We start from the raw sequence: 15,028 nt of genomic DNA, 5'->3' as shown, positions 1-15,028 counted from the left end.
CCTTAGGGGGCATCAATCCCCCCACCCTCCAGTGCTGACTGGGGAACCCCAAGAACGAGGTCTCTCTGCTCCCTTTCCCCTCATCCATTCTGAAAACAGTGTCTGTGCTGGGAGGGAGGAGTGGCATTGATACAGAGACTGAGCTGCAGACTCACAGCTCACAGTGAGCAACTGTAATCCACAACTCCGGGACAGTGAACTCCCACAACTCCCAACAGTGAACTTCTGTTGGGTCCAGGGGATTGTTGCAACTCATAGCGATTTCTGCAAAGTGCTATGGGTTGCAACAGGGAGCTGCTTTTCTGCCTCTGTCCAATGGATACATCTCTAGAGGCATCAGAGTGCTTCGCATTAAAACAAAAGGGAAAGCTGAATGGATCTTCAGGGCAATGTAGAATGCACCTCCAGGGGCTCACAATGTCCCCACTGAAAGTATAAGAGAATTATACATCTACACAAGTAAAGCATAATGCCTCCTTGCGCCTAACCTGGAAAAAACAGAGACTAAATTGCAGAGTTCTCATCAACAAAAGAGCCAGTATTGTGCATGATACTGTATTTTTCCTTTGCACAGGATGTGTAGATAAGCACTGTGAACAATTTAATTATGCATACACTCAAAAAAAAAAAATAAAGCAGCTTTTCCTTCAACAGTAGGTAAAGAAGGGATTTCTCCCAATTTTTATAAAAATCACTAAAGTTGTTAGAAAGTTCTGCTCCCAAAATATTCAAAAATCATCCAACACCGAAGTTTCATGCACATCTTCATTTCTTGTTTATAACAATTCAAGGCCAGTTTCTTGGTTTGTACTTCAACCACTTCTCCCACCAAAGATGCTTTAATATGGCTGTTAGCAATTCCTTTTAAATAGGATAGGACATAGGCTGTGCTAACCTGTGGGGATGCCAAATCAACTTTTGAGGAAAGAAAAGTGGTAGAAAGACATGCTTCACTCACCCAATTCCATGTTCTATGCCAAATTCTTCAGCATTTATTTGAAGGGCCTTGTGCAAAGCGTGCCCATGACTCAAATAAGTCCTCATCCTGCATCATTAAATTCAGTGGGGATTTTGCCAATAACCTGGATGAGAGCACGTGAGGGGCAAGAACTCTTACGGGGTGACGTGAGGCATGCATTTAAAAAAAACTGTCCAAGGCTACTCCACTTTGTTGATTTCCTGCAGTCTTACCTGTATAAATCAGGTCTGAATTTGTCCAACTATGAATAATTGTAAATTAAAACATGCAAGTTTAGAAGTACAAGTACAACAGTAGGGAGCCAGTAAAATAAGTTGCTAAAGATTTTTTTTTTTTTTTAAGAACAAAGCTATTTTTTATGTATTTGCTTAGCTCTGAAATTCTTCTTTGCTGTTTTATGATTTTAGCTCTCACAGTGTCAATTACCTTTCCATCTTTACTGTAAAATTTTTTGTGGTGCTTTTCATCCACTGTGGGAAGAACTCATGGTGTGAGTTCAGTCTTGCCTGAGTTTCCTTATCTTCTCACTGCTTGGAGTTCTTTCTTTATCATGAAATGCAACATGTCTGACTTTCCACAGGCTTGCAATCCTAAATATGCAGACTATGACAAGACAGGTTCGATATGTGTGAGCGAAAATATCAACAACACCCTGACTCGTTACCGATGGCTGGTTAGTGCACCCACTGGCTCTGATGGTGTAACCAGCCCCATGAGAGAAGTGGATTTTGATACCTTCTTCACTTCATCCAAGTTAATCACACTGGACTCCATTTACTTCCAAGCGGGGTCCCGGGTCCAATGTGCAGCCCGTGCTGTGAATTCAGATGGAAATGAAGGCCTGGAGCTCATGAGCCCTATTGTAGCAATAAGCATGGATGAGGGTAATGTATCCATAATCTATAGCAAAACTGGCAGAATATATTCTGAAATAAATGTACATGCCATGCAGGTGATGCCTGATTAACTGATTGGAGAAACATAGGGGGCAGACATAAGTGACAGTTTTTTCCTGTTCTGGCCACAGAAAGAAGTTTATAGCTGTGATCAAACACAAGTGCACAGCTGCAAATGGCTTAAAAATGGGTGATTTGAATGAAAAGCTGACCCCTCATTGCATGGGAGTGGGGAAAAAGGAAGCAGAGGGAGTTCAGTCTGGGTGGGGTTTCAGCCCCCCTTGGAAGGTGGGATAGGTATATTGCAGCCCCCTCTCCCCCGAGGTGGGGGGGGCTCCAATTCACTCACACCCACCTTTCAGCATCAGCTGGGGAGCCCCAAAAATAAGCTTGCTCTGCTGCCTTCCCCCCTCCCATTCCGAAAACAGCAAGCACTGGTAGAGAGCCTGGACATTGCTATGGGAACCTGACCGCAGGCTCCAGCTGCATCTAGATTTCCTTCTTCCCTGGAACTAACAGTGAACTTCTGTTTGGTTTGGAGTAACATTGTAACTCATAACGCTTTGCAAAAATTATTCTGAGTTACAGCTGGGAGCTGCACTAAGTCTTTGCCCATAATGTTATTGTGTTTCCAGAATCTACAAAGGCGGGGCTTCTAATGTAAAAGCAAAAAAAACCAAAGAAACCAAAAAAAGAAAAATACCTTTTAAAAAGGGAGCAAAGTGAGAGAGAGGCAAAATCCTTTCAAATTTTATCTGCAATATAAAAGAAGCATAAAAGGTCAAAATCTTGTTTCTCCATTTTGCTGATCACCTTTAAGTGTTCTTCTACAGCACATACCATACTTGTATAATTTAAAAGTTGAAAAGTTTAGGTTCTGCTTATAAAACAGAGATGTGTTTGAGTTAATGTGCTCAAGTTAGAAAATCAGTAAAAAAAAAAAAAAAATCAAGGCATATCAGGCAATGAGGACAAAATTCTAAAGCACTGCACTTTAAGCCTAGTATAGATAATACCAGTTCTGTGTATCACCATGCCTCTCTTTGCTGCTACAGTAACTTTTATTCTTTGTAATATCCCATTTCCAATAGACAAAAAAGTAAATTATCCGTTCTGTGCTAGATTTCTCATTTTACTTGCAAGGGGTTGACTAATCCCAACTACATTTTTAAGGAAAATATTCTAATTTCTACTGGATTCAGGATTTAGAAAGCTGAATGAGCAACACTTCTGTTTGCTTGTTTTCATTTACTATATATTCTTATATACAACATGTAGCAAGAGGGGATCCTAGGGTTGCCGTGCTCTCCCCTAGCACTCCGTACCATGTCCAGTCAGTCTACAATGCACCCTCAATCTCGCCCGCCATGTCTTTGATGTCAGATATGTAAGTAGGGAGGCTGCCTCTTCATCTCCCTGGACATTAGCCCAGCTTTGCTAATGGGTGTTCCTGCGCATCCCAGCCTTATGGGCTATGCATGGTTCCAACCACCACTGTACCAGCCTCCGCTCTCTCTGAGCCCCCGTCCTTCCCATACTGGGGGCTTCTCACACCGCCCCCTTCACCTGGGGCTTCTCACACCACCCCCTTCACCTGGGACTGGGAGCTCCACGCTGCTGTGGGTCCCTTATGAGGCCTCCTCCAACCCCTAATAGCCTCACCCAAACCACCTGGTGTAAACGGTAAACACAAATGAAAACAAGCCCCTAGGCTATAACATAAGTCTCTGCCAATTGACTACAACCTGACTCAAGCCACCCCCAAGGGTGCTTCATCCTTCACCCATACTAACTGCTCATGCATTCTGACCTCTTCTCTGTTCTTGCTCTGGCAGAGTTCCTTTGCCTTTGGCAGCCAGCAGGGACTGCCTACCTGGCCTCAGCCTGGGATTTATATAGGAGCCAGGCCCTGCCCCTTCCAGCCTGCTGACCGGGCAGGTGTGAGTCCTCATCTCCCTCAGATTGCCCTGGCAACCTGCACCTGGGTAGTTATCCTGGCTCTCCAAGTAGCACGGACCTTAGTGCCCTGCTACATAACACACACCTTTTTCTCCAGAATCAGCCCTTTCAAACTGGACTCCATGTATTAAGCAGGGGTGTAGGTTGTAGCCAGGTTGGTCAAAGGACATAGGCAGACAAGGTTCTTTGGGTAAATCTTTTATCTTTTATTAGACCAGCTCAGATAGTTGGAAAAATTCTTCTTAGCAAGCTTTCACTCAACAAGGACACTCCTCCGAAAAGAGAAATCATACTTTTGAAAGAGCCACCCAGATACCACGTGAAGAATTGCCACAGTACAGAAGAAAAACCCCCATGAATTGCACACCACTGGTTATGACATACCATCACTCCCTGGAACCTGTACGGAAAATCGTCAAACAATTGTAATCCATACTAGGAGACCCAATTCTCAAAGAGATCTTTCCAGAACCACCCATCCTAGCCTTCAGACAAGCACCAAACCTCTCTAACCTCATCACCAGAAGCAAACTTCTTAAGGCCCAAAACAAACCAAATACGGGACAAGAAATGTAAAACCTGCCAACATGTCTCCACCACCCCCACAATTACTACATCCCACAACAGAGCCATCAGCATTTCCGGATCTTACACCTGCACCTCCCAAAATGTAATACGGGCAGTCCTTGGACTTATGACACAATTGGTTCCTGAACACTGCGTCTTAAGTCAAAACGTTGCAACTCAGAACCAATTTTCTCATAAGAAACAATGTTATAAATGGGATATTTGTTCCTGAACCAAGGCCCGATACCCTATTTTCACCAAAAATACTCCAATTGTGTACTCGATCAATTGTAGAGGAGCACGTTAATGCATTTATATTGTAAATAGCAATCATATTGATTTGGAAGGACTTCTTTGAGGTGACATTGCTAGACTTTCTGAAAGGCTCTTGGTTGGACTTTTTGAAGGGTTGTTGGCTGGAATCTTCTCAGGAGCCTTGGCTGCAGGTTTTTCTGGAGTCTTGTCTGCTTTCTTAAAGTGTCCAAGGAAGTTTGGGCAGATGGGTGACACAGCGAACTTGTTCACTGGCATGGCATCACTTCGGATCAAGCACTGTAAAGTTGAAACTGACATCAGAAAGTTGAAACAGGGTGTCAATTTATAAACATTGTAAGTGTGAAACATTGTAACTCAAAACATAAGTTGAGGACTGCCTGTATATCTCATCCAGTGCACCAAATGCCCTGATCGTAAATATGTAGGAGAAACCAAACAACAACTATATACCAGAATGATAGGTTTTTGGTGCGAGTTCAAAGACACAAATACCCAATTACCTGTGGGGGCACACTTCTCACAAGAAAAGCCAGTCTCTCCAGTCTCTCAGTCCTAATCCTCAAATGGAATTTACAAAATACCTTTCACAGATGAACCTATGAACATCATTTAATCAATCTACTGGATACATAAAATCATGGATGAAATATAGACATTGGCACATTGTAACCTAACATCCGACTCCCCAGGTAAATCCTGCACTTTTTACTAGCTGTTCTCATTCCCTTCCTCCCACCCCATTCCTGTGTCTCATCCATTGACTACAGTTACATTCATTCCCCCTTTCCCCACCTGTCTTTCACCTACTGACTACCTCAATTTACGTTTTAACTGACTGGCTTTTTTGCATATATACTGGCCTCTGGCTGCTTTACCGCTCAATCCAGGAAGAGCACAGACCATCTGCAGATTATTACTTGGCCTGACGAAGGGTATTTGTGCCAAAAGCTTGCTAAGAAGAATTTTTCCAACTATTCAAGTTGGTTTAATAAAAGATACTGGATTTACCCAAAGAACTTATCTGTACTAAGCAGGGATGCTGTTTTCTTTACTGGAAAATGTAGCACACCTGGAAATACTGTGCATGCCATGTAGTTGTCAAGATGACTGCAACTTGCATCTAGCTCAACAAGCTGAAAGGGTGAAGTCCCGTGTTAACACTCTCACAGCCTTACCTCTTGACTGAGCATTGTAGTTTATGCCTGAAATAGCAAGTGAACTGGTAGTCTCTTAATATGGTTTGTGATGTGAAAGCAACACCTTTTTAAATAAAGGTAATTATATAAAGAACTACTTACAGTAAAGAATTAATAGTCTTTCTACTACCCTTGCAAGGGTCTGGGGCCTAGCCTTTTGTAAGATAAGAGTAAGTCCTCCTAGAAGCAGAGTGTCCAGGAAGGTGGCATCCCAGGACACAGTCTGGGTGAGGCAATAGGAACTTTCTGCTACCAGGAATGATATGTTACAATCTAAAATATAGAGAACCAGGAAGTTCCTTTTGCTTCATCCAGATTGTCTCCTGGGATGCTACAGTTCTGGAAAACTCTGTTCCCAGGAGGACTTAGTCTGTATCACTGCTGGCCACGATTCAGGACTTTTTCCCCCTACATTCAGTCTTCCAAAAACAAAATGCATAATTTATTTGGGGGTCTGTTGTATGCAAGACTTCCCTGTGTGACTTTGGGCTCAATTCAGCTTCCCCTGTGGTAACAAGAATTGTGCAGTACCAAGGGAGCGTCTGGATGAGGATAACTTGACATGGTACAATACAGGCCTGCAGAGACATACCTGAGCAAGCCCTGGATGGGCACATCCAGATGACCATGGCCACGAAGCACATGGCACCGCAAACACATCTGCAGCACCACATATCGCACAATCAGGTGTTCTCTGCGCTGCAAGAGTGTGCTGCCTGTGCATGCATTGCTCCATTTTCTTTCCCCATGGGTTTTTTAACCCACAGGCTATCCAGAGGTCAAAAACATCTGTGGGGAAAAACAAGTGGAGCAGCACATCCACGGGCAGCATGCATCACTGAAAAGCTACAGCTGCCAGCCAGGCTCCCAGGACCCCAGGTAAGGCTGCTGGGGCCAGCACAGTGCTGGTCCCAGCCTCACCTACCACCATTTGGGGAACTGGCTACATGCCAAAATGCACATGGCATGGACATTCCCTGGGGACAAGTAGCTGCGGCACATGGTGCAACGCTGCTACTAGTCCCAGGAACCAAAATCCCACACTTGTCTGCACGTGACTGATGAGTATAATTGCATTATGTTAGAGCTGAGCCAATTAACTCTGGCTGATAGACAAGATAGAGCACTGTATTAACATAGTCTCTAAGAGTGTGTACAGAAGTTGCTTTTTCTGCCATTTGAAGTGCTTTATTGCTGTCACTTAACAGAAGAACACTTTACAGCACTTTAAAATGGGTACAGTGCTTTAAATTAATGCTTGTTAAATTAGGTATTAAATTTGAAGCTCAGTATTTTGCAGCACTTCAGCAACCTACAACACTTTTAAATAACTTCTGTATATTGGTCAAATTTCTGGACAATAGAAAAACCCCAAGAGGCTGTAGAGCGCCGCCTGCCACCCAGCCTGGAAAATTCAGGGAGACTCAGAGCCCTACCCACTCCATCCAAACTGCACTTCTGTCAGTTAACTTTATAGTGTTATACCAAGAGCTCTAAATTACAGTGCTGTAAAATGTGCACAGAGCACTTCTGTACACACCCTAAAGTGCCTTCCTGCTTTGCCGACTGCCTGAACTAGGATCTGTTCATGGCACTGCATTGCACCACATTGAATACCCTAAGGTGCCGTCCTTACACTCACTCCTCAGTTATTTCTGCCTACTTTTGCTGGCCAGCTCTTTATCTTTAGCAGATTTTGAGTTGACACCTTGCATTTTAGAAATCTCTATCGGAGTAAGTTTTCGCAGCCAATGTTTATGTACCCATAAGTATTCCAACATAACCCAGGGGTGAATCAAGCCCATAAGTAAGTGTTTTGTATTGTCAATAGCAATTCCTTCATGGCTGATGATAAAGAAAACATTTGTTGCTTTAATACCAAATATTTGAATTTCAGTTTTCTTTAATTTATAAACAATAAAATAAATAGACAAGGCATAGACATGTTATGGTTTTAAGTTTAAACAAACTTACTTCAGTCTTCTTTAACAGTATGGTTGCCAAAACCATTTCAGCATAAGCAGTCTGTTTTTACTTCCTCCTAATGTGCTGTATTTTAGTGATGTGTTCAACAACTTTGAAAACCAAGTATAGCACTGGCAGCATTTCTTAAAACAAAAATTGAATCTTTTTTCAAAAAAAATGTTAGTGTGCCACCAAAGAAAGTTCTGAAATGGGTTTTGACCTTTTTTTTTAATCTCCAGTGTACAGACCAAATTTTCAATAAATGACTACTCGAGAATTTTGTTGGAGCTATTGTGTACACTTGCATGGGCAAACAAAAAATTGTTTATATGAAATGGATACTTATATTTGTGTGTTTGTTTACACTGTGTCTGGATTTGCAAGCACTGTGGTGCAGGCAAATATATGTTTAATGTATGTGCATGAAATTTAGGAGCTCAGTTCTGTGAATTTGATCTAACTGACCAAGTCATACTGATGTCCTCTTGAATTCTGTGTAAAAACAGTTCCTATCCAAACCTGAAGTTTAATGCAGGACTCTACCAACAAGTTGCTTGCTGTTCCAGAAAATTTTTCTAGCTTCAAAAGTGTGTACAATGAAATAGAAACTTCTAAGATTAGTCTGAGGCAGAGTAAAACATTGTTTCCTCTGGATATCAAACTGAGTTGCTTTTCTGTTCTACATTAGGTCTTTGCCAGCCTCGTATCCCAGGAGTAGTTGGAGCAGAACCGTTTTCTGCCAAGCTGCGCTATACTGGCCCAGAAGATTCTGACTATACAAATCTCATCAAGTTGACTGTCACAATGCCACATATTGATGGTATGTTAAAATCTGTAATATAGAGAACTTTCACAAAGTGCTGTCATTTGATGCAATGTAGTTATTTTAAGAAGCCAAACACAATATGTTTAATGTTTCTTAGTGTTTGAAATAATGGAGAAATATCATAAATGTTTCATTGGAACTTCCCATAGGTGTATAAAATGTCACAGTGGTGCTTCCATGTTCTTTTAGGTGAAAACTAAATGGTTCTAATTATTTTCAGTTTCCATAAAATGAGCTAAATCTACCCTTAGTGTAATTCCTTTGAACTCATTGGAGTTGAACCCAGGTTGTATTTATTATGTTAAATATTAAGTCTTACTTAGGGCCTTGTCATTAAGACATATGTTCATTTGAAGGCACCATGGGATCTGATCCCTAACGCCAATAGTCTTCCCTCTCTTCATACCCCATGTGTCTGGCAGGAGTCATAATTTTGGAATCGAGTATTGTATCCCAGTTGTACCCTATTTGCCAGTGCAGGGGGGAGCCCAGGACTGTAATCCTGGGCTTGCTTGCACTGACAGGTTGAAAGCCAGATGCCCATAGTCCAGAGTGACCTGGGGCTGTCCCAGAGCCAGGGTCTGTAATCAGGTGTTTGTTGACCCTGCCCTTGGAGTGGCCCCAGACATGCCATATGCTCAATTTAAGGCTCCACATAAACTAGTTAGAAAAATGTTCTACATTAAACATAAAAGATTTTTATGGCTGGTTTGCCATTTTATTAAATTGGATGCATATGTGGCACTTTTGCCATTTATGCCATGAATAACACATTAACACAGCGTAAGTGTAAAGTATAGAGGGGCCTTAAAATTTTAAGAAAACTAAATCACCTTGATGCATTGATTATTGAATACCATATGATTCAGAAAACAGATTTATATGGGGTTGAGAGTATTGTTTTTATTACATGAAAACATTACTTAAAACAGGCATCTAAGCATTGTCAGTAAACCGTTTTTTAAATGTAGTTTGCTACTAGGGGGACAAGTCTTCTGTACTTCCTCAGCTCTGCTACTAGCTTTCTGTGGGATCTTGGATAAGCTACTTTTTTTAATTTTGAAGTGCACTAATTAATGAGTTTCTACTTTTTATGGGTTCGGTGACTGGCTGATTCTAGGTGAATTAGGAAATATTGAATGTAGCCCATAACTGTAGTTACAGAGCCATTTGTATTACCATTATTCTGTATTCCAGGCATGCTGCCCATTATCTCTACAAGAGAACTGTCCAACTTTGAGTTAACCCTCAGCCCTGATGGAACTCGAGTTGGAAACCACAAGTGCTCTAACCTGTTGGACTACACAGAAGTGAAGACTCACCATGGTTTTTTGACTGATGCTACCAAAAATCCAGATGTGATTGGAGAGACCATTCCCTATCAATATAGTGCAATGATCAGGGGTTCCAATACCTTACGCTTCTATCGAAATCTGAACTTGGAAGCCTGTTTATGGGAGTTTGTTAGCTACTATGACATGTCTGAGCTCCTCACTGATTGTGGAGGCACCATTGGTACAGATGGACAGGTACCATTTTTTAACTTCTTAGCTGTAGAGTGTGTTCTCAGAATGGAACAGAAATCAATTGGTTCAGTTTAATAGTTTTCCTTTTTGATATACAAGTGCTTAGAATATGTGATTTAAGAATATAACTTTATTTAAGAATGAAAGACTTTATTTCATAACCATCCATAGTCCTTAACCCACATATAGCTATGAGTATCCATTAAGAATCAATGAGCGTAATAGGTAAAATCCTAGTCCATGTTAAAGGGAAAAATAAGTTGAATATGATATACTGTCATGAAAACAGACAATTCTTTCTATTGGCAATGCATACCACTTAGTGAGATTTGCAGGAAAGGTAATTCTGAAGGCTGTTTTTGCTGGAGTCAGATCTAGTAATACTGTCTCTTTATAGTAAAAAATCATGAACTGCCTTATAAATCCTGAGGTAGAAAACTAATAACTTTTAAAACAATTTTTATATGAGTCTTCTAAGTATCTGAACTATAAATACAAGATGAACAGACTGGGTAGGGAAACTTTTCAAACCCTAGGTAGAAGCAGCCCTTTTGTTAAGAGATTGAAACACTCAGCTGTACTCAATTACAGGAGCTTCAAGCTACCAGCGTGTACATTAAAACATTTTAATGTGTGTTCTTCATCTTGTTGTTTCTGGCAGAGAGTTGTTTAACTTGATGTTGTTAATAAAATTTATTTGAATGATAATTTCCTTAAGTCACTCTGCCAAGTCTAGTAATGGATTGGAACCAGAGAAAGTAACTTCCACAAATAAATACTTGGCCTCAACCACACGGAAGCCGTTGGATGCCAAACTGTCTGGCTACAACACATAGTTACAACAATAGGAAATAAGATCAAATGATAAGTTACACTTAATCAAATAATTCCAGGCTGATGCTTTCATATATACATTAAATATTAAAGGGGCAATGATTTATTTTTTCTTAGTATTTCCCTTTCTTTTCGGTTAGTTTGCACTTCCGGAGCACTTTTCATTCCAGCATCTCATCGCTTGGTAGAGTAATCGTTATAGTCATTACTTAAGCCTTACATTATCCTCATGAGCAAGAAAAAGCATATGTAGAGATCACAGAGCAACCTTATCAAGCATTGAGATGCACTGTATTTCAATCAAATATGCTAAAATAATTATTTTAAAGGCTTTATATACCATAAAACCTGGCCTATTGAATGATGGGAGTGCCTGCACAAAGTAAACTGTTGCTGCTAAACATGTAGTCTGCCCTGTCTATAACAGACTCATGATATGAACAAACTATTCAGGGTCCAAATTTTCATAAGTAGGTTCCTAATGTTAAGGTCCTCAGTCTATGCTAAGAAACTTTTCTTAATTTTTTGAGCAATTTGCAGTAATTTTCCAAAGTACTGAATACATGGATTTATTAGCATTTTGAAACCACTTACTGTATTTTTGTTTCAAGAGAATTTTCCCAGAACCATCTCCAGCCCCCTTGTTGGCATTATGTTATGAACTGGAAGAAAGACTGCACTTTTATTCATGAGGGCACCAACAGATGTGCAGTAATGCTGCTCCAATGCACTGTAATTACAGTGCGTCAGATCAGACTTGATTAATTGAGTCTGCTAGAGTGTGGTAATTACCATGCTCCAGCAGACTCCAGCATCGTGTGTATCATTGTCATAGATTCATAGACATTAGCAACTGGAACCGAGAGATCATTGAGTCCAGCCGCCCTCCCCCCCCATAGGCAAGAAGTCAGCTGGGATCAAGTGATCCCAAAAGGAAAAATATCCAGATATTTTTTTAAAAGAGTCCAGACTAGGTGCTTGCACCACCTCTGGGGGGAGTCTGTTCCAGACCCTGGGCACTTGCACCGTAAAGAACTATTTTCTTATCTCTAGTCTAAATCGGCCTTCCTGGAGTTTATGGCTATTAGATCTTTTATCCCTTTAACATGTTTTTTCATACATGTTTTTACCAGCTGTTTGCTGTAAACAGGTGAACTCAGTAAGGGATGACAATTTTTTCTGTTTAAAAAATTGTTCTGTGAAGTTAATACACAGTTGATATATCAGCACCAGCTGTACAACAGAGTCAAAGGTTAAACTTTTCAAGAGGCCTGGCATTTAAAGACTGCATTCCATTCTCCTCTCCATTTACATTCTTTCATACAAACCTGGTTTGCATTTCACCTTCAACCTACCTGGCCATCTGCCTTCCTGGCATTGACTCTTAACTTTAACACATTTTTATTGTGTAAACAGCAGTTGATAACATGGTTGAGGTTGAATGCTTACATGCATAGGAACATTAAGCAAACCTAATAAAAAATAGGCTCAGAACAATTTACAGGACAAAATTACAGTTAGTATGAACATCGTTTTTCAATAAGTGTTATAATACAAATACATTCAAATGAAAATTATTTCCCTCATTTCAAATTTTATTCTATAATCCTGTAGTAGTGAAGACACACTGAAGACTCTCTTACAGCTGCTAATAATGTCTTGAAAGTACTGAGACAAGTACTGGCCCCATTTATAAGGAACTGTGGTCAAAATTTGCCCCAAATAGATGTTAAGAATGAATGTCTTGCCTTCGGTCATTTTGTGCTGATGAAAACTCAGCCCTTATATTGGTGTTAACAAAATTTTTATGTTAGAAAAGTGAGGAGGGGGAGGCAATAACTCTTAGAAATAAGATGGGAATGGTCTGTTCTCCAAAACAGACCTGGGACTCATTCTGACATTTCAGTTTACAAAGAAAATGTTTGCCAATCTGCCTTCCACTCTGATGACAGACATGAAATATTTGTTTTGCTGAGACAAATTACTTTTACAAACGACTGTTAGAGTGATTAATTGATTTACAACCTTATCGGCTGTTGATAGCATGCTTTTCTTGCACTGCTTGGATGAACTCCCCCCTTCTATCTTCTGATGTTCTCACAACATGACTTTGTTACAGGTCATTAGATCCAGTTTCCTAAATTTGACAGCCCCTCTGTCTCTCTAAGTCTTGGGTCTACACTATAAATATTTCAGCATCAGACAGTTAAAAGACAAAAACACCATGAAAAAATATTCTAGATGCTATTACAATTCCATTAATGTTAATGAATACAAGTCTGATAATACAAACTGCCAAGTTCTTCTGAATATAAAATGCATAGATATGAAATGCACCTGTTCTGTATTTCCATAGGAATTAAGCTACTGCTTCTGCTTTTATAGTTCTTAGTTAGCCTTCTGGTTTCATATAGTGTCACATCAAATTAAAATATGAGCGGCTGGCTATTTTCATTAGTCTCTGCCACTAGTGCCAGAAAAATGGAGAAAGCACAATGAAAGGAAGGTTCTTCATGTCCAGTTGAGTGGCATCATGAGAGAAAAAGAGTTTTCACAACCTTTGTGAAAATCTTTCATTTGGATCTGCTTGTTTTCTAATCTGGACTGCAAGCAGAAGCAGCTACAGCCTGTTTATTGGCATCCAAACTTGGAAACACAAGGCAAAAATCTCCTTAGCAATCTGCACATCTGTGTATTAAAATTGCCTATTGTATTTATATAATTTAGATTGATAAAAGTACCCTACATTTTTTGCTTGCAATTTTTCTGTCTACTGGACTAAAGTGATTTATTTTTCACCCGTCACATTCTGCTTTTTATTAAAAAATGGTACAGTAAGGCAACTTGATCACTTTTTAGATTTAAAAGAAACAAAAACCTAGACTCCATAATGGAATTACTCCATAATGGAATTGACGTGTCTCTGGGTGGGCATCAGGAGTGCATTTTACTATCACTCTTGACCACACGAAGGCAGCTATGCTGAGTGAACACATGTATACAAAGGCCAAGGAGGAGTGCTACCTCAACATCCTTGGGTTATAACCAAGAGAGAATATTTTCTAAGTTTAAGGCCATAGAATTGGCATGTATTCCATTACACTGACTCTGGGTCCACCCTTAAGCTTTCTGAGCTAAACTCGCTGCCTCACACCTTCCCAAAGAGTAGGGTGACTAGTACCACCGTAGCCCTGTAGCAGGCAGACTTTTTTAACCAATTGGATTTTTACCAGTAGAAATGAATCGGTCTCAGCATAGTTACGTTTCCTGTAGAATGGATAGAGTTAATACAAAGTTGTTGATTACAGATTACGTGAATTAGTTTAGACTAGAAGGAACTTTCTGGCTCAGTGAATCAGTGACTTTTCTGTCTTGGGCAACCACATCACCTAATCCTGGGCTGGACAGATGTGCTTTGGAGCACTTCATATGTCGTTGAAGTACTCCAAACAGGGAGTATACATGCAGCTGAATAAATGCTTCGAAAACGATCCTCAGAAAATGAGGAACATCTTTGGAAGTGTTTCCTTTTGAGGTACTTCCTGAAATACCTGTACACTCCAGCAAAGCAGTTTCTTCGTCCTCCACCTGCCCCTTGAGGAGGTAGGGAGAAAGTAGTGTGGACAGCCAGTAAACACTCTGCTGTGTGCTTGTCTGTCTTTGGGAGCTTCCAGAGACTGAAAACTGGGGAGCTAGAGAGTACTTGCATGCATTTCAGCCTCTAGTCTCTAGAAGTTTGACTGTTCTCCCGCCCCCTCAGCTCCACTGTCCCCATGGCAGAGGGGCACTGTGGGATACTGGAGGGCCAAGCAACCCTCTGTTACAGCCCCTGGTTGGGGAGCAATTCTCTGTGCCTATTGTCCCGGGGTGGGGAACCAAACCCCAGAGTCACGGTGGGCCGGGGTGGCAATTAGACACGGTAACAGGCCGGGTTCTATTGGCTATGGAGAACTGAGGCACGGGAAGCGTAGCGGTTTCTTAAACAAGTTGTGAATTTATTTGAC

At 40.8% G+C, this 15,028-nt stretch overlaps 1 protein-coding gene across 1 annotated transcript in view; it reads left to right on the top strand.

Annotated features, from left to right (window-relative positions):
• Nucleotides 1-15,028, top strand: part of FREM2 (FRAS1 related extracellular matrix protein 2) — a gene marked incomplete at its 5' end in the record, with an annotated part of 204,240 nt that overhangs the window by 172,044 nt on the left and 17,168 nt on the right. The window contains 3 exons of the mRNA XM_019530024.1: nucleotides 1,560-1,863; nucleotides 8,527-8,658; nucleotides 9,862-10,193. Coding sequence (XP_019385569.1) covers nucleotides 1,560-1,863; nucleotides 8,527-8,658; nucleotides 9,862-10,193 — 768 coding nt within the window. The remainder of the gene's footprint in view (nucleotides 1-1,559; nucleotides 1,864-8,526; nucleotides 8,659-9,861; nucleotides 10,194-15,028) is intronic.

The sequence above is a fragment of the Crocodylus porosus genome, unplaced genomic scaffold, assembly GCF_001723895.1.
Source record: "Crocodylus porosus isolate Cpor-Errol unplaced genomic scaffold, CroPor_comp1, whole genome shotgun sequence".
In the NCBI taxonomy this organism is placed as follows: Eukaryota; Metazoa; Chordata; order Crocodylia; family Crocodylidae; genus Crocodylus; species Crocodylus porosus.
The sequence above is the reverse complement of the archived record's forward strand: the minus strand, read 5'-3'. Positions and strand labels throughout refer to the sequence as shown.